This window comes from Mixophyes fleayi, chromosome 2 (assembly GCF_038048845.1).
Source record: "Mixophyes fleayi isolate aMixFle1 chromosome 2, aMixFle1.hap1, whole genome shotgun sequence".
Lineage (NCBI taxonomy): Eukaryota > Metazoa > Chordata > Amphibia > Anura > Limnodynastidae > Mixophyes > Mixophyes fleayi.
This window is the reverse complement of record NC_134403.1, coordinates 144,830,240-144,849,696: the sequence shown is the minus strand read 5'-3', so window position 1 is coordinate 144,849,696 and position 19,457 is coordinate 144,830,240. Positions and strand designations below refer to the sequence as shown.

General features: G+C 42.5%; 1 protein-coding gene across 2 annotated transcripts in view; it reads right to left on the bottom strand.

Annotated features, from left to right (window-relative positions):
• Nucleotides 1–2,196: 2,196 nt before the first annotated feature.
• Nucleotides 2,197–19,457, bottom strand: part of EIF5B (eukaryotic translation initiation factor 5B) — a 44,684-nt gene continuing 27,423 nt past the window's right edge. For both annotated transcript variants that reach the window (XM_075200155.1, XM_075200156.1), the window contains 16 exons: nucleotides 18,730–18,795; nucleotides 18,052–18,347; nucleotides 17,487–17,594; nucleotides 16,587–16,697; nucleotides 16,321–16,388; nucleotides 15,667–15,808; nucleotides 15,436–15,567; nucleotides 14,846–15,028; nucleotides 14,594–14,755; nucleotides 7,531–7,662; nucleotides 7,296–7,427; nucleotides 5,998–6,074; nucleotides 5,668–5,832; nucleotides 4,115–4,253; nucleotides 3,067–3,228; nucleotides 2,197–2,921 (listed from right to left, as the gene is read on the bottom strand). In XM_075200155.1, coding sequence (XP_075056256.1) covers nucleotides 2,814–2,921; nucleotides 3,067–3,228; nucleotides 4,115–4,253; nucleotides 5,668–5,832; nucleotides 5,998–6,074; nucleotides 7,296–7,427; nucleotides 7,531–7,662; nucleotides 14,594–14,755; nucleotides 14,846–15,028; nucleotides 15,436–15,567; nucleotides 15,667–15,808; nucleotides 16,321–16,388; nucleotides 16,587–16,697; nucleotides 17,487–17,594; nucleotides 18,052–18,347; nucleotides 18,730–18,795 — 2,183 coding nt within the window. In that variant the 3' untranslated portion in view covers nucleotides 2,197–2,813. The remainder of the gene's footprint in view (nucleotides 2,922–3,066; nucleotides 3,229–4,114; nucleotides 4,254–5,667; nucleotides 5,833–5,997; nucleotides 6,075–7,295; nucleotides 7,428–7,530; nucleotides 7,663–14,593; nucleotides 14,756–14,845; nucleotides 15,029–15,435; nucleotides 15,568–15,666; nucleotides 15,809–16,320; nucleotides 16,389–16,586; nucleotides 16,698–17,486; nucleotides 17,595–18,051; nucleotides 18,348–18,729; nucleotides 18,796–19,457) is intronic.

Genomic DNA, 19,457 nt, shown 5'->3' with positions numbered 1-19,457 from the left:
CTCTGGAACTCCAGGTCTGTCCGCAACAAACTATCCTCCATCCATGACCTCTTCATTTCCAAATCTCTTAATCTCCTTGCCCTCACTGAAACCTGGCTTACTTCTTCTGACACTGCCTCTCCTGCTGCTCTCTCCTACGTGGGCCTCTCCTTCACCCACTCCACCAGGCCGGATGAGCGTCCTGGAGGAGGTGTGGGCCTCCTCCTGTCCCCTAACTGCACTTTTTCAGGTAATTCCTACCATACCTTCCCTTTCCTTCTCCTCCTTCGAAGTTCACTCCATCCGTCTCTTCTCCCCTATCCACCACTGTGTCATCTACCGTCCTCTGGGCCCCTCGTCCCTCTTCCTTTACAACTTCGCTGCCTGGCTCCCCCATCACCTCGCCTCTGACCTGCTCTCCATCATACTTGGCGACTTCAATATCCCCATTGACAACCGTTCCGACCCGGTCACCATCAAACTTCTCTCCCTATCCTCCTCTCTAGGTCTCACCCAGTGGACCTTCTCCCCCACCCACTGTATTGGTCACTCCCTCAACCTTGTTTTCTCTCATCTCTGTGATCTCTCTGACTTCTCTAACTCTCCATTCCCACTCTCTGACCACCATCTCCTCTCCTTCACTCTGTCCTCCTCCCCTACTCCCCCCTCGCCTAAAGCCACCCTAACTAGGCGCAACCTAGATGCTATTGACCCTACCTCCTTCTCCTCCTCTCTTGAAACTCTCCTATCAACCCTCCCCTCCCTGGCCTGTCCTGACCAGGCGTCCTCTCTCTACAACCTCTCCACTGCCCTGGATGTTGTCGCCCCGGCCTCCGCTATCCGCCTCATTCCTCAACCCTGGCACTCCAAACTTACCCGCTTCCTCCAAAGGTGCTCTCGCACTGCTGAACGCCTCTGGAGGAAATCTCAATCCCTGGCTGACTTCCTTCACTACAAATTCATCCTCTCCTCTTTCTGCGCCGCCCTCTCTCTCGCTAAACAATCCGTTTTCAAGTCCCTCATTTCTTCTCAGTCCTCCAACCCCCGCCGCCTCTTCGCCACCTTTAACTCCCTCCTCTCTCCCCCCCCCTCCTCTCCCGCTCTGCTACTGACTTTGCCACCTTTTTCTCCTCCAAAATTGAGGCCATCCGACTAAACACCTCCTCCTCCCCCTCTCCCGCCACCCTCATTGCCTCACCTCCCTCCAACAACCAACTCTGGAGCTCCTTTCGTCCCACAACTGGGGAAGAAGTTCGCTCCCTTATCCTCTCCTCTCTCTACCTGTCCTCTTGATCTCATCCCCTCCCACCTCCTTCGCTCTTTCTCCCACTGCCTGCTCCTACCTCGCACACCTCTTCAACTTATCTCTCTCCTCCGGTGTAGTCCCCTCCTCCTTTAAACACGCCCTTATCTCTCCTATCCTTAAAAAACCCAATCTTGACCCCACCTCTCTCGCCAATTATCGCCCTCTCTCACTCCTCCCCTTTGCCTCCAAATTACTTGAGCGGATTGTCTGCAGCCGCCTCGTCAGTCACCTCTCCGACTTTTCCCTCCTGGGCCCCCTCCAATCTGGCTACCGTCCTCTCCACTCCACCGAAACTGCCCTGGCCAAGGTTACTAATGACCTCCTATCGGCCAAATCCAAGGGTCACTTCTCCCTTCTTATCCTCCTCAACCTCTCCGCAGCCGTTGACACTGTGGACCACCCCCTCCTGCTGCAAACTCTTCTCTCTCTTGGCCTCCCTGGATCTGTCCATACCTGGTTCACCTCTTACCTCGCTAACCGCTCCTTCTCTGTATCCACATCCGGCTCTTCCTGGAGTTTCTGAAGCACTGGTATTTTTGTTTATTGTTTTGTGCTGTTTCACCCTGTATAGTGTACTGTTTGTATGGTGTACGGCGCCGCGGAAATCTTGTGGCGCCTAACAAATAAAGGATAATAATAAATCAATATGGTATGATTCCCAGCCAAGCTCAACAGTGTAAACTATAGAAATAAAAAGGGCAAGAACCTTGTGCCTACCACCTTTGCAAGAGGCTGGAAAAAAAAGAACAGAGGACTAACAGGGGTGTTCTAAGGAGCCGTTAGGTATTTGGAACCCCCCAGCCCTTCTAATGAAATATGTATTTTAGAGAAATCAGATCAGAAAACTGTAACAAACAAACTCAAAACTGCACTGAGACTCGTTTATGTACATAAAATAATAGCAGGACTAATAACATTGCCCATGTACTTTATTTCTGGCTCTGTGTGTAATGATTACAGTGGAACTTGTTGGCATTAACTGTACAAGCACGGAAATGCTGCTCAACGTACATTTTACATCACCATCTTACATATAGCAGAGAAATCTTGATTACGGATCTTTTAAAAAAAAAAAAGAAAAAAAAAATTCCGTAGGCACAAAGCAATAGAACAATGGAAAAAGTACTGTGCTGGGGCAGAGTGTCTGCATAAATAATGACTAATTGTTTTTACATCAAAAGATCCAAGTGTATAGGCTGCAGAAAATCAATGCTGCCGTGCCAATTTTACAAGTAAAAAATTGAGAGAAGCTGTAATAAAACATTGGGGCAATTGTTATCTTTTAAAACAGAAGCCAGCATCTGGTGTAGGTAGAAGGTGGGCAGGCACATTGGAACTGTGGGGATGTGTAAAATTGAGCACTGTCAAACCAGTGTAAATTTCTTGGTTTCTCATGGAAAACAATTTAAACTACTTTTCTTCTTCCAAACCACAGGTTCAGTTTCCCGTTTCTTCCGTTGCAACGCTTCTTTTCTTTACAAAGTTATAACTCATCCGCCGACACGAGATCCAGCAGCGGAAAAAAGCATTAGATGATTTCGAACACTTTTTTCAGTTCGACTATGAGTTGCCAGTCTGTTTTCGACATCTCATCTCTAAACCAGTTTTTCAAAGCATCAATTGATTGACGGTTGATCTAAAAGAAGAGTAAAACAATTTTAAAGAAACCAAGTAAACGTAAATCTCACTGCTGCATAACATGTCGCCAAGGACACAGAGGTTCCATAAAATGCAGCAGTTAGAGATCTTTACTGTCCTGCACAGGCTAAAGAACTACTTACCTTGCTTACAAGGTGGTCAGTAGCCTCAAAATGTCTTCCAAACATCTTTGGAGAATCCCCAGGGATGGGTTCTATTTTGATGCAGACTTCTTGGCCTTTTTTTGCTAGATCTACAGGCTTGTGGTTGATTTCAATACTGGTAACTATTCCAATATCTACAAACTGAAAAATGTCCAGCATTAGGACTTATAACATCCACATGTTTATTACAGACAAGTGCACACAATGAAGTGATATGAAGAGCGCTCACATTCTGTGAAGCTAAATTATTCCTATTATAGGGGAGTATTCAATTGTCAGCGAGTTGATTTTTTTTTTGACCGCTTTAAGTAATTTTAATGCTGTTTTTTTTATAATTTTCGAGCGGGTTAACTTTACCCACGATTCAATTCCATTTTGAACGCTCAGCTTTTTTTTTTTTTTTTCATGAATCGGTCCTCTCGCGGTCCAGTAGAAGGTTTATTTAAAGTATAGGGTGTGCGAGAGTCAGGAGGCTTTAAAAGCTATTTAATAGTTTTTTAATGTGGCGCGTTAAACAGGCAAATATGCTGTTTTATCTCGCACCTCTTTGGGTGTGTTAAAAATTAAAAATCTCTGAAAACTATTTGAAATCACTTGAAAAACTTGTGAACAATTGAGTACCCCCATAAGTGTACTCAACATAATGGTAAATTGGCTCATGATGTTCAAAAACCACAACATACAAGCAGGGCAAAATCGTAAAAACAAAATCAGTCAGGACTCTCAGACAGGAAGACAGCTAATCATTATTTACATAGGAGCCAGGTGCCTCCCAGCACACAGACGTGTTAGGATGCGGTCACTGGAGTGCCACGAAAGAAAGTGCCAGTAAGTGTTATTTAGAGTAAATGTGGCACAGGCACTGCTTTAACCCATCCAGTGCCACTGCCATAAAATTTAAGTCAGGTTCCAGTAAGTGCAAAGGGTACAAGCTGAGCAAGAGCACTGTGCATGAATATATATATTGAAGACCTTTATAGAAAAGCACATAGAGCAATCCAGCAACAATATATGGAAGTTTACTTACACTCTTAGTCGGTACACATAATGGTGTTCCCTGTTTGACTTGACCTGCTTCCACAATCACTCCCATGACAATGGGATCCCGAGAATTAAAGATAAACTGAGGGAGAATTCTAATTTTACATGGAAATACAGCTATGTGCCTATAAGTGCAAAGAGAAGAAAACACAATTTGTTACTGTCAAGCACGATTTTACAAACACTACGACCTCACATTGTTTATATACAGTAATAACTTCCCAGAAGAGTAACATTTCTGTACTTTCATAGCTGTCAAGTGTAAAAATAATGTGGAAGAGATGAACATGAGAGGAGGTGGAATCATACATGTAAGATGGTGATAAATAAACAGTTAAGGACCACCACGTTTACATGAGACGCTCTGCTGAGGTAGCACAGTTATCCCATATAAGGAAGCTTGTCATAAAGCACACCCTCCGCTGACCAGCTGTAAATGACAGCCCATCTGCTAGGTTTTGTTGTGTGCAATAACTTTATTTTAGGATGAAAATCACAGCGGGAAAAATACAAATTAAAAGATACATTAGGCAGATCATAACGATTGCTTAGGCATATTCTACAGAACATAGTGAAGTCCTCCCACAATTAAAAAGGTTATCCTATTAAAACAGTGGTAAGCTAAATTAGTATACAAGAGGCAAATCTCCTAAGAAGGTATAATGGTAAACTACAGACTAATGTAATCAGTGAGGAAGACCCAGAAGAAGAGGGAACTCTTGCTGGTGGTGTGTGCAAACCAAGGGCTCCATGTCCGGTTGAACTCAAGTCCCTAACATAGGTAGTGTGCGACTTTCAGAACAGCATCTACAAACCAGTTTTTGTGTTTTGTTTTTTTTAAATGAAGGCCTGAAGTGGATGGGCTTCTGTGCCTTTACACACTGTGCTGCATCCAGAACATGAAACGCTAGCTTATTAGAATACTTGTCCAGATTGGAGATCGATAACAACCAGGGATCTAATTTCATGTTTCAGACCAGCATCTCAATTAATAAGCTCTTACCCTTATGCCAGAAAACAGGGGGGCCAGTCCTCCAGATATACATTATGTTCCTTGCTACATACACCCATGGCAACACAAAGGAGCCTCAAAAGGCACCATATACCTTACTTTATATGAATGGTCTTTAAATCAGACTCAATATGGAAGCCTTGGCCACCATCTTCTGGTGTCAAACATGGAGAGAGCTGGGTGTTACGCTGCAGGACTTCTCTGATGAGAACATAAGGACAGCCACATACCAAACATTGAGCAGAAAGAGCCTTTGTGTTGTATCAGAAAGCTGAAAAGAGAAACTAAACCTAAAATGAACCAACTTCATTTGCTGTAGAGCAGTGATGGGCACTGGCTGCAGCCTGCCGAGCCTTCACCTGCGGCTCCAGCTTCTGACTTCTTCCCAGCTTTATGTCCCATGGAAAGTCACCCCTGTTCCCAGCTCTTATGTTTTTAATAATGTTTTATTGGATTTTTGTTTCATAGGTTTAAAACAAAATTCCATGTCAAGCTGGGGGTGCTAGACTGAAATATGCATCACTTACTTGAACTCTTCTTGCTTCTGTTTCTTATAATCCTGTCTGTATTTGGTGAAGGCATCAAACAAGTGGTAGATGATTTCAGCACTAAAAATACGTACGCCTAAACTATCAGCCATTTCCTGAGCTTCTCTTTCAATTCTTACATCAAAAGCTAAAATCACAGCATACCTAGAAAGAGGAAAGGGAGAGAGACATAGATGGTGGTTTTATGCTACATACGGATCAGAATATGATGCAACAGAACAGAATATATATGTAACATATGCAGAGCACACCATTCACTAGGAAACTAGGAATGCACTAACAAAAATCAAAGTTCAATAGAGAACTCACTGAGGATCATGTTCCAACATCACAGAGGCTTTCATGACATCTTTTTTATGCACAGGTCCTATATTAATTCCAGCATACTGTAAGAGAAAACAACACATTTTAATTTAGCAAAGCACAAATTTCATAAACCAACTGTCAAATTCATGGCTCTCTTCACCATCTTTGTTGCTTATAGTGAACTTCAGACTACCAGTGACATACTATCAATCTATCCACCATTTCAGAGTAGGGATGCCAGGCTTAACTCCCAAGCTACGTTTTCTGTCAAAAATCAGCAATAAACATTTTGTCTTAGGAAATCTTCACTCACTAGTTTTTTTTGCATTTTTGATGCATTAGTTAAAACATGAAAAGCAATCCAAAAAATAGAACAGTTAGTAATGGTGTAGCATTGCAAAACGCTGCAATTAGGATCTTAGAAGACGTTTAAAATGTGTTTTATCTACACATATTTAGTTCATGAAAATAACAATTTTGTGCTTCTAATGTGCTGAATTATTTATTTATTTTTGCTTTCAAACCCATTCACTTAAGCTGTTCTAATGCATCTAAAGGCACAATGAGACCATGTGAGAATGAGAAGCTCTTCCAAACTTCAGTCCTAGGAGTAACATCCCCCAAAACAATCATTTACATAAAAGCAGTTTCCGATTGGCTATGGGTGGTCACATGGGAGTATCGGTTTTAATTCAAACCCTATCCAACATCAGGTGGGTGCAGACACTACCTATTAGTTAAAGCAGAAATGCCATTAATTTTATTTTTATTTCATTAATCATTGACAGACTATAAGAAGAATGTTGGCATTTATAAATTACCCCGATTTATTTTATTCAGTCTGCTATTACTTATTTACAGTTTTCAGTGTCATGTAATCAACATGGCAACTAGTCACATAGCACATGATGTAGTGAGCAGAGAGGCTTTGGTCTGCCCTGTCTTCGCTCTGGCATACTCCCCAACTCAGCCATCACATGACATGCTAGTCACTGGCTGCCAGTTACACTGGCTGTCTTACTCGTTATCCCTTTAAAGTGCTTTTGAAAAATAATTCTTTTTCCTTTACTATACTCCTACAAATCATTAGACAAATTCATAAATGGTACTTAACTTCCAATTGGAATTGCTGCTTTATGAAATAGGAGAATTCTGAAGACTTTCCCTTATGAACGGACTACAAAATAATTGCTCTTTTGCCTATAGATCGAGTAGATGCAAACAAACCTCCACACTCTCATATTAAAGGGTACACTTTTCTAATAATCATTATGGATAGTACACAAATGCAGGAAACCTACTGGCACTTCTGATGTTTTCAAGAATTCAAGCAGCGCTTCCAAGGAGCCCAACGTGGACGCTTGCACGTAAACTCCTTTTTCTTCCAATTTGATAGCATTTAGGGTCTGCTTCAGTTCATGGATAAGTTCATCCTGAAAAAGAACACATGATTAATTTTGATAGACTTTGATGGCAAACGAGCAACATTCTGCAAATTGAAGATTATGTAATCCCATATTCACACATGCAACTTACTCTTAGGACTGGGATCTCATCCTCTTTATGAGCAACCAATAGTGGTAAACCCGCCAGTGCCTTCTCCAAGTCCTTACCCAGGATCTTCACTCCCTGAGCAGCCAGTACTTCTTTGTGTTTCTCATACTGATTCTGAAACATGGAAATGGAAAGTGTTAAACCGTGCTCATTTATGAAACTCCATTATTAAAACAAAAAAATGATCCCGCTTAACAATTTACTATTTTGAACACAAGATCAGAGAATATCTTACACGCAAGAACATCGTTCTATGCACTTGGTGCAGTCTTAGATCCGAGTTTCCTGGAGGCGCAGAGGAGAGTCCTGGCCCTGTTACTGATGCAGACAGGCAGAAGGTTGCTGCTAGAGGGGAACTGCCCAACGGGGAGCACTGCAACCACACACCAAATCACACGAGTACACCACCATTGTGAATGCTTTTTAGCAGGGCGGGTAATGAATATGGTCTGTGTATGTTAGGGAATTTAGACTGTAAGCCCCAATGGGGCAGGGACTGATGTGAGTGAGTTCTCTGTACAGCGCTGCGGAATCAGTGGCTCTATATAAATAAATGGTGATGATGATGATGATATTAATATGAAGTTATCTGCCCAGCACTAAAAGCTCTGCACATTCCAAAGCCTCCGCAGTTAGAGGATCTATATTAGAAAGTGAGAAACACTATGAGGATGGAAATCAATGCAGCCATCTCTCTCCCTAAAGGGATAATACTGCTGCAGAACAGATACATAGGTCCAAGAATGACTTTGGGTCATTCTTCTTCTGCAGTGTTTTTCTCTATGTGCCGACATGTAAAAAGGGACTGAAAGACCAGGAAGAGTCAGACGTTTTTAGTGTTCAGTGATCCTTTAACTGCAGAGGATTGAAGCTTGCTCCTATGTAGCTGCTCAATTAGACCATAAGGGAAGCAGGGCTTCCTGTGATGGGCAGGTGACTGCAAATCAATATTTATTATCCACCCAGCCTTATATACTCAAAATAGCTCTTTTCTGAAGATCATAGGAGTCATCCTCAGGGCAACAGTGGAAAAAGAGGATTTATGTACTTACGTTAAATCCGTTTCTCCGATTCCGTCTGGGGGACACTGCTTACCATGGGTTGTGGAGGGGAGCTTGAGAAGTTGGCACCTAACTAGTTAACTTTTAGTGCTGCCGACAGACCCCTCCCCTCTACAATCCCCCTGCCTCTTCCTCTTCCTGTCAGTTAATTAAAAAGCCCAAGGAGAAAAAAGGGCAGTCAAACAAGAGCACACAGAGGAAAAGCAGAAGGGAGGGATCGCAGTGTCCCCCAGACGGAATCAGAGAAACGGATTTAACGTAAGTACATAAATCCTATTTTCTCTTTCATCCAGTCTGGGGAACACTGCTTACCATGGGGACGTTCTAAAGCAGCCCCCTAAGGGTGGGACTACTCAAAATCCCGCTCGTAAAGCGGATGCAAATACATTAAACTGGTAAAATTTTGTAAGGTGTAGACAGAGGACCAGGTCTCTCTGGCACCGGACGGCTAGCCTTATGTAAACTTGCCTAATAGTATCCGTAATCCATCTTGCAATGGACTGTTTTGAGGCTGGCCAGCCTCTCTTATTAGCATCATAAAGAACAAACAGAGAATCAGTACGTCTAATCTGAGAAGTTCTTTTGACATAAATGCGGAGAGCCCTAACCACATCTAACTTTTCCATAGACTGTTGATCCGAATGGGAAGTAGATGAGAAGACCGGAACTACAATTTCTTGATTCAGATGGAAAACCGAAACTACTTTAGGAACGAAAGAAGAGAAGGTTCTCAACACCGCTCTGTCCTCGTGGAAAACCAGATATGGTTCCCAACAGGACAGAGCTCCTATTTTTGAAAGCCTACGTGCAGATGCAATAGCCAAAAGAAATAGGACCTTCCAGGTCAACCATTTCAATCTGCCACAAGTAAAGGCTCAAAGGGAGGCCCTTTTACGCATATCCAGCACCAGATTGAGATCCCACGGTGCTGTAGGCGGAACATAGGGAGGCTGAATATGCAAGACTCCCTGGAGGAAAGTCCTAATATCTGGCAAAACCGCTAATTTCAGGTGAAAAAAGACTGAAAGTGCCGATACCTGAACTTCTAGGGAACCTAAACGAAGCCCTGCTTCCAGGCCATCTGAAGAAAAGCCAATAAACTAGGGAGACGAAAAGAGGACGTGTGACATGTCCTATTTTCACACCATCTGATATAGGTTTTCCAAATCCGGCGATAGATGCGAGCTGAGACTGGCTTTCTGGCTCGCATCATAGTGTTCACCACACTGGAGGAAACAACCTCTAGCCCTCCAGAGGCTGGCTTCAACAGCCATGCCGTTAACTGATCTGAGGTAATTCTGGTAACAGAAGAGACCCTGCAGAAGGAGGTCGACTCGAGATGGAAGACGAAAGCCCGGTCCTTTTGCCATAGAGTATATGTCCACGTACCAGACTCGGCGCGGCCATGAGGGAGCTATCAGAATTACTGGCAGACCTCCTTGTTTTACTCGTCTGAGCACATGAGGAAGCATGGTAATCGGAGGGAACAGGTATCCCAACCTGAAGTCCCATGACATCGTCATAACTTCCACTGCCACCGCTAAAGGGGTCCCTTGCCCCTGAGCGAAATGTGTGAACCTTTCTGTTGTGTCTGGAGGCCATGAGATCTGTATCCGGAAGACCCCACCTCTGAGCCAGAGACTGGAACACTTCTGGATGGAGTGACCACTCTTCTGGCATCATCTGATTTCGACTTAAGTAGTCGGCCTTCCAATATTTTATTCCTGGAAAGAATACTGCCGATATTGCTGGAACATATAGTTCTGCCCAAATCAAGATTTGAGTTGCAATCTTCATTGCAGCTACACTCCTAATTCCTCCCTGTCTGTTGACATATGTCACAGCCAAGGCTTTGTTGGACGGACGGGTGGTCCTGGAGGAGGGACTGGGTCCCCTCAAAGGGCTAAAAGAATAGCCTTCAATTTCAGCACGTTTATTGAAGGGCCGACTCCTGAACCGACCAAAAACCCTGGAGCCAGAGATGTAGGATCACCGCCCCCAACCTTTCAGGCTGGCGTCTGTCGTGGCTATGATCCGTGACCATGGAGCGAAAGACCTGCCCACCATCATGGGATCCCGAATCAGCCACCACTGGAGTGAATGTCTCGTCCTCTGGGATAGAGAGATCCTCTGGAGATCTAAGCGAAGGTGGGATCCTGACACTCTTGTCAACAGATTCCACTGGAACAACGAGAAAGGGCTCGACCAAAGGGGATGGTCTCGAAGGAGGCCACCATCTTTCCCAGCAGCCTCATGCACAAGTGCATTGATGGGCTGGGGGAAGACAAGACCCGAGTTGTTATGCTCTGAATTGAAGCAACCTTCTCGACAGGCAGGAAACCCTTTTTTCTGGCTGGTGTCCCTGATGAGGCCTAGGAAAAGCATGCGTTGACACGGAACCATCTGAGATTTCTTTAAATCGATCTGCCATCCGTGGCCCTCGAGGACCACCAAGGTGAGGGACAAGAGATGACGTAAGCCATCTACTGATGAGCAGATCGTCCTAATAAGGCACGACCTGAACTCCCTGAAGGTGAAGACATGCTGCCATAACTGACATGACCTTCGTGAAAACCCCTGGCACTGTTGAGAGGCCGAAGGGGAGGGCCCGAAACTGATAGTGGAAGGATCCCACCGAGAATCTTAGAAGAGACTGATGATGAATCCATATGGGAATATGGAAGCATACGTCCTTTATGACTATGAATGCCATAAACCGATCCTTCTCTAAGCCGTTTATCACAGACCTCAGGGATTCCATACGAACTTTGTCCACCCTTGAGTGCACATTGAGGCCCTTTAAATTTAGGATGGGGCGAAGGGAGCCGTCCGGCTTCTTGACCAGAAACAGGTTTGAATAAAACCCTTGCCCTTTCTGGTAATCTGGAACCCTGCGGATAACTTTTTGAAAAAGAAGAGAGGCGACCCAATCCTGTATAGCCTGCCTTCTTGATGGATCTCGGGGTAGCGGAGTTTGTGAGAAACGATGTGAAGCGGGGCCCAACAGGTCTATCCTGTACCCCTCTGATATAATACCCCGAATCCAAGAATCTTGGGAGGACGCTGCCCACTGTTCCTAAAACAAAGACAGACGTTCCCCCACTGGCGCCCCCTGCAGAACAGGGTGGTCGTCATGACGCAGGCTTCTCCTGGGACATGGAGGCCTAGCGCCTGGCTGCAAACGAGGATCTCCCCCTGGCAGAGGAGCTTCGAGAATTGGGCTGTCTCTAAAGGACAGTCCTTTAGGAAAGGAGGTCCCCCGAAAGGCTGACGAAAAAAAGCTGACCCGAGGGTTCCAGCTCCTGTTAGGGATACCGGCAAGGAAGTGCTTCTGCCCCCGGTTGCCTGAGAGATCAGGGTATCCAACTCCGGGCCAAACAAACCTGCCACGGAAAAACGAATGGTTTCCACGGACATTTTTTGATTCCGCATCTCCTTCCCGTGATTTCAGCCATAAATTCTTCTTGCTGAGATAGAGGCAGCCTGAATAAAAGAGGATACAGCCGCTGTGTTCTGGGTCGTCCCATATAGGGACCCCGATCCCTCCTTCAAATGCAAAGCCAGGGGAAGTAAATCAGAGTCCTGCAAGGCCTTTGCCAGCTGGTCTGCCCATGCTTCCATGGCTCTAAATATATATATATATATACATACTCTTAGGGGGAATTGAACCCACAACACTATGTTACCAGAACAGTGTATAAATCCGCTGAGCCACAGGTCCTGATGTAGCCACCCAAGCCGAAGCCAATGTGGGCCTAAAGGAAGAACCCCGCAGCCGTAAATATAGATTTCAGCTGGGATTCCACTCTGCGGTCATTGACATCCTGCAGAGATGCAGAACCTGGAGCTGGGAGTAGGATGTACTTGTCCAATCAGGTTATGGAATATCCACTTTTGGAATACTCTCCCAGCGAACGACATCTTCCTCCTGCAATGGGTACAGGGAAGAGAACCTTTTGGGAACAGAGAACCTCTTATCAGGCTGTTTCCAGGCTCCTTCTGCAATATCTCTGAGTTCTACCGAAGGGGGAAAACGGATAACCTTTCTTTTGCCCTTCTTAAAGAGACTTCTGTCTCTAGGAGTAGTATCCTCCGGCTCTGGGAGGTCCAACTCTTGTCTCACTGCTAAAAATCAAATCATTAATAAATTTGCCTCTAGAGCCTTCTTCCTGTCCCTAAGGTTGAACCTGGTCAGGATCAGAAATAATTTACCCCTCTTCCTCTGAAAACTCCTCAGAGTCTGAAAGGACCATAAGGGTATAATCATATGTAGGTCTCCTTCTTTTAGCAGGCGGAATGTTTGGGGATTGAAGTAACTGGTTTAGTTTATCCAAACCCTTTATAAATGCTGTAGACCATGCCGGTTCTGTGGGAACAGGGGCTAAGTCTGAATGAGAAGAGGAAGGTCCTGGTATAGACGTTTCAATAGAACCTGTGGTAACAGGGAGGCCCAACTGAGTACTAGAATTATTAGCCACCGAAGTAGCCACAGTAGATAGCAATTGATTAGATAGAAAACTATCTGTGCTAAAGAGGAAACCGACTGTGTCAGGGAGGTCACCCAGGCCGGTTCCTCCGTCAGTGGGGCTGAAACATGCTGGGTTTGCGCAGGGGGAACCCCTGACTCGCAGACAGAGAAGAGCGCCAATGGGTCCTTCTGCCCACAAGGTAAATTTTTCATTACATTTAGAACATGTAAAATATTTTGCAATAGGGCCCTTTCCCTTATCTGACATTTTTAATAAAGGAAGGCACACCAAACACACAGACTTAAATTGATAAATTTAGCTGAGTAGAAAGAGAGAGAGAGAGATAAATGTGTGGAGAGAAAAGTGTAACCTACAAGTAATCAACTAATCTAGATAAAAAAGTTGTACTTGTAAAATTTTAAACACAAAATAATACTTAAGCAAGTAGGAGAACTATAGCATAACCCCTACTAGCTCCCTTGTATACAGCAATACAGAATATGTGTTTAAATAAATCTGATACTTAGCCCATTGGCTCAACAGGGGAGAAATCCAACAGCAGTAACCTGGTGCCTGCTCCCTCAGATCAGTTCTCTCTTCCCGGGCTTCTCCTTGGCGCCAGAAGACCGGGATAGACCATCTCTCTCTCTCTGGAAGGAGGGGGAACTCTATTTCCTAGCTCCCCCCTTCAGTAATGCTGCCTCTGTTAGGGATTCTTCCATAAAAAATAAGAGGCATTTAAGGCAGAGTAGTGGAGACCTCCAGGGGAGGTCTCCGCAGCAGATAATACCTGATGCCCCCTCCTATGCATGAGGGGGGATCCAGGTATAGCCCCCTTCTTTTCCAGCCACCGCAGCACTCCTGTGCCAAAACCCAAGATGGCCGTCGTTATGTGAAATGTCCGATAACCGGAGCTCTATGCCTGCAGTGGCAGCGCCGGTTATCGGGGAGGCTCCAGGAGTGACAGCGGTCCGTGAGACCGCTTGTCACTCCCAATTCAGGCACTTGTTTCTTCTGTCCCTGTCAGTGAGAACCGCTGGTTCTCATCTGACAGGGGAATGCCTGCGCTGCTCTGCTGTAAGTGTGTTCTCTATAGTAGAACACACTCCAGCGCTGCCATCTGTGAAAAAAAATTCAAAAGAATGAAATAATATTGTAATTTAAACTAAGCACTAAAAAACACTGCCCACTCTCAAGGGCACCTAAAAAAAACTGACAGGAAGAGGAAGAGGCAGGGGGATTGTAGAGGGGAGGGGTCTGTCGGCAGCACTAAAAGTTAACTAGTTAGGTGCCAACTTCTCAAGCTCCCCTCCACAACCCATGGTAAGCAGTGTCCCCCAGACTGGATGAAAGAGAAACAAGTCATACTGAGTCATCAAACGTATACACAGTAAGTATAACGGCCTTGTTACTAGTCCAAGTTATGACTAATAAAACCAAATGTCTGATTGCTTAGAATGATCTGCATGAAAATAAATAAAAATGATAGTGAAATCGACTTTGTAAGTCTTTTACCTTTACTCTTAATTCTTTCATTGGCGGAGGTAGCAAAAGCCCTCGGATTTGTGTTACAATTGGACCTTCCACACCTGGCACTATAACTGTATCCCCTTCTTTTAGCCGACCATTGATTAAGATGACATCAATTGTTGTACCCATGCCGGGCAAAGCTTTTACCTAGGGGAATGAGAAAATAAGCTAAAGAGAAGAACGCAAGGACATAACTAAAACTCTACCAGTGATAGAAAAGTAAAAGTTCTTCCTCACCTCCATTACTTGAGCTCTCAGCTCTTCTGAATGAGCCAGCCTCTTAGCAAGCATGGTCTGTGTGAGCTCGACAAGTAGGGCGATCAGATTACCCATGCCATCTCCAGTATGGGCAGATGTGGGAACCAAAGACACAAAGGTGCGGGGATCTTTATTTTCATGAAACAACGCTGCATTTAAGCCCTTAATGTAATGGCAAACACAAGAATTATACACAATTCAAGGGGGAAGTTCATCATTATCAATTTAGATAACCCATGGTTGTTTAAAGTTAAAAAAATTACAGTCTATATATGGAGTCAAGTTGTAGTGTGGATATAAATGTATAAAACGTATCAATATATTTCTATATAAACTTGTACTAACACTGTATGTGAATAGACGTTATACACAGTTTTTGAATCTAGATAAATAAAACATGTTTGGATGTACTTTATTGTTTCTCATTTATAAGTGCTCACAAACTGAAAAGATTAAACATGAACCAAAAAATTATTAAAAAGACAAAACATCGTAAAAACAAAGCTGGCTTTTAAATAAAGCAAAAGGTCTTGACTTTTAATCAATTATATCAAGTTATTTGTTTTTACCTGTTGTGCAAACTCAACAATGATGGCCTTGGTGCGTTCTTCAAATTCATCTTTTGTATTCTTCTTTTGTTTCTTTAACGTGGCAGCGACGTCTGTCTCTGGACTTTTCTTCCAGTCATACAACCTGTCAATCTGAAAGGAGCAAGTTTATTTCACAATGTCACCCCACTGTCCCATAATTCATAATATTGAACAGTTAAAAACACATGGCATTAACAGAAAGCGTCTTACTTTGTTTAGAGCCACGATAAAAGGACACTTCTTATTCTTCAGTAAGTTTAAAGATTCAATGGTCTGTGGTTCTAACCCATGCATGATATCCACCACGAGGATGGCAATGTCGCACAGCGAGCTTCCACGGTTCCTCAGGTTACTACAGATTAGGGAGGAAAACATTTAGTTGCCATAGTTCATCCTGTAACCTTGTAATGACAAGATCTATACATGTGTACAAACAGCTAAATCATGGGAAAAGACACAGCTGGGAACAGTACAGCTCTTTCATCGTAGATGCTCACAGCCAGCATCTAGTAATTATCACACAGAATCAGAGAAAGACTATTTATTCTACATCAGGATTTCTGGGTGGATAGAAGAAAAATGGTTCCATAAGTGCGCATATAAATGCAAATTGTACCTCCATAACCACATACATACATTCACAAATAAAGGGGCAGCAATCTTACTTCCAGACAGATAGTTTGATCTTTCTCTTGTTCTGTGCCATAATGCAGGATATTAAAAAAGAAGTCAGCTATAGACATATGGATATCTTCTATTCCAAGAAGGACCTTATTGCAGTCACATATCATCAAAGCCACAAGGAAATAGATTACAAATCACTACATACATTAAGTCTCAACTGTAAGATGAAAGAAGAAATACCTGAAGGACTCATGACCAGGAGTATCGATGATCAGCATTCCTGGAATCTTTATGTTCTCCCTGTCAATCTGAATTAAAGACCACCGACTCAATCATGAGACTTTAGCACAAAGAATTCTAAGTCTACAACATCCATTTCTTAGCTTACACGAGTCAGCTAGACAAGCATTTGCATGCTACGTTCTGTACACACATTTTACACCCAGTTTTCACACATTAGAATTGGGTTATTTGCTAACGTAGCCTTAACCAGCAACGGAACTTACACTTTTGATCATTTTAGTTTGTTCCTTGACAGCATCAAAAGGGACATTGGTTGCTCCTATCTGCTGAGTGATACCTCCAGCTTCACCATCTTGTACGTGAGTATGACGCAACTACACAAAGAACATACATATATATACAGTTTAGCAGTGATAATACACAGAAATGAATCATGCAAAAATGTGATGCAAATAACCTGTCCATTATGAGTCAATATTAGAAATGTGGGACTAATGTGCTTCTTTTAAATGTGAATTACCCAAGCAATGATGAACAGCTCTCACAGTTTTAGGCCATCATATATTTATAGCATGGCACAGTGATACAAATGTATGGTCCTATGCTTGGGTGTTTGATGCTTTTAAAGAAGGGGCTATAAGGGACACTAATTTGTTATACAACTGCATCTGGTTAGAAATCATTATTGGCAGATATAGTAGGTAATTTGTTGCACTACCAATATTTCCTGACATGCCCTGGACATAGAGATTAGTAAAATTGCAAAAGATTGCCCCGCAAATATGAGGTTAAAAAGTCAACCTGTGCCTTGCATCGGCAAATGCAACATTTCTAAACATCATTTTTGGGTTAAGTGGAGAAACTCGGAAATCAAACATCAGTAAGGAACATTTACATTATACTAATAATGCTCCAAAGAGGATTCCACATGGAGGTAAACCTGATTGTTAAAGTGATGAATATTGTATAGTAAGTCCATCACAGACTTATCAGACTCTTCATGGTTATGATGTTCTCTCACAGTGGGGGATAATGCTGTTGATCAAGTACTAAAGGTTGTTTTGTTTTTTAAAGGTGCGATGTAAACAAAGTCCCTCTACACCACATCTTTTTCTCACAGGTTTAGGTTTACTTCAATGGAGGAAAGTAGAGAGTAAATTTACCTTGTCGAGGATTTTTGTCTTCCCAGTATCTACATGCCCGAGCACACATATAACTGGTGAACGTAGGACCTGTGTGTTTATAGTTTTCTGATTCTCAATGCGCCGTTTCTTTAGAAAAAGAGAGAAAAAAAAAAAAAAGAGAGTGATTTTCGTGTTACACTATAGTAAACTTAAAATTTCATGGAAAGAGTCACTGCACTAGTTAAACAGTGACTTCTGTACTCTATAAAGGTTACTATAACCCTGACTTTTCACAATTTCATTGGAAAAATGTGTCTACTATACATCATATAAAATCATCTTTATAAGTCATATTACAAGTCAGGCCATAATCTTATAAAGACACATCGGATTGAATGCTTTTGCACAAGGGAAGGGACTTCCTATATATTAGCTGATCCACTCGGCTTCTGGTTCTGGTTTTCATGCAAATGTTTCAAAGATCACAATAATTCTTAAGGACCTTGTTCATATGACTAAAATTATTATCATTACTAATATATATCTATATAAACACACACTACATACACACACACAGTGGGAACTTGCCATCCATTATGTATACCTCAATTCGCCTTTTTGCGTTATCGTACACCCGCTCTTCTTTGGTACGATCATCGTCAGAATCAGTCTCCGACTCTGAACTATGCTCTTTGATGGCCTTTCTCTCTGCGTGTTTGGATCCAACAGAATGAGACTCTGTTGGCTTTTCTTCCAAAGACTTCTCATCATCACTGCTCCCCCCTTCTTCATCATCCTCTTCCTCACTTTCTGCATCATCGTCCTCATCTTCATCCTCCTCATCATCCTCTTCCTCTTCATTATTTTTTTCTTGAACTTCTATGTGGACAGTTTTTGTTTCTGAAGAGAAAGGGAATATCCACAATAGTTTATGAACAGTCTCCATACAACATAATAAATTGATGGTACGTGCGCTAAAGTTATTCTAGCGCCAGACGGAAACCGTTTTCACTATGTCTGCGAGTGATGGTGCTCTGGACAATGAGACTATATTCACACAGCGGACTGCTCCGATGTGCGTTTACACTGCAAGAGGAAGAATATTGCTCAGGTTGAGCAACAGATAAGCAATGTGGACTAGCATGGTCCACAACAAACTAATTTCAATAATTTAAGTTTAAACAAGATACTGTAAATAGGATAAAGAGAACAGTATATATACATATAGACATAATGCAATATAAATAGAAAACAGCTCTAAATACATTTTATAAAAACAGACCTTTCTCTCCTTCTTCATCGCTGATTCTAGCTTCCCAGTCATCCACACCGGCCTCCTCTTTGTTTTCTAATAGATTTAAAAAAAAAAAAAAAAAAAATATTTCAAAACACTGGAAAACACAAAACAGCATTAGGTTAAAATATTGATCATTAGGAGCTATAAATTAAGTTTTATGGTTATAAATTCAGGTAATTCCTTGTAAAACTAGTGTACAGCAGGTAGATTTAATAGCTAAACTAAAGAGAAAATTACCAAATTCTCGAGCTATTCGTGGGGCAATGGCCTATCTTAGAAGAAAAGGTCTCACCAGTTAGTAACCTAAACAGAAGTATCTACTATATCTTTTGCCAAAGTAGTAAATACTTTGGAACAAAATTTTCTGATCTGAGCCACTATGATTTTGAGCCACATGGCAGCTGTTTGCAGAAAGGGACATCACCTACCTAGAAATATATAAGTTAGGCTATTATCCATTTATTGATTTATAATAATGCCACTTTCATCTAACATATTGTAATATATGATTATTTCTTTTAGCAGAAGTTTAAATATACAAGACACATTTTAATTTTTTACTACAATAAAATTTTTAATTATGTTTTAACATGACTATTAACTTGGCTCATGCTTTATATACATATAGATCTTTATATTTTTCGCTATACTTGTGTATGTTTTTCAGGAAATGGTTTTCGTAAATTCAGTTAATTAGCACCAAATCATTTGTC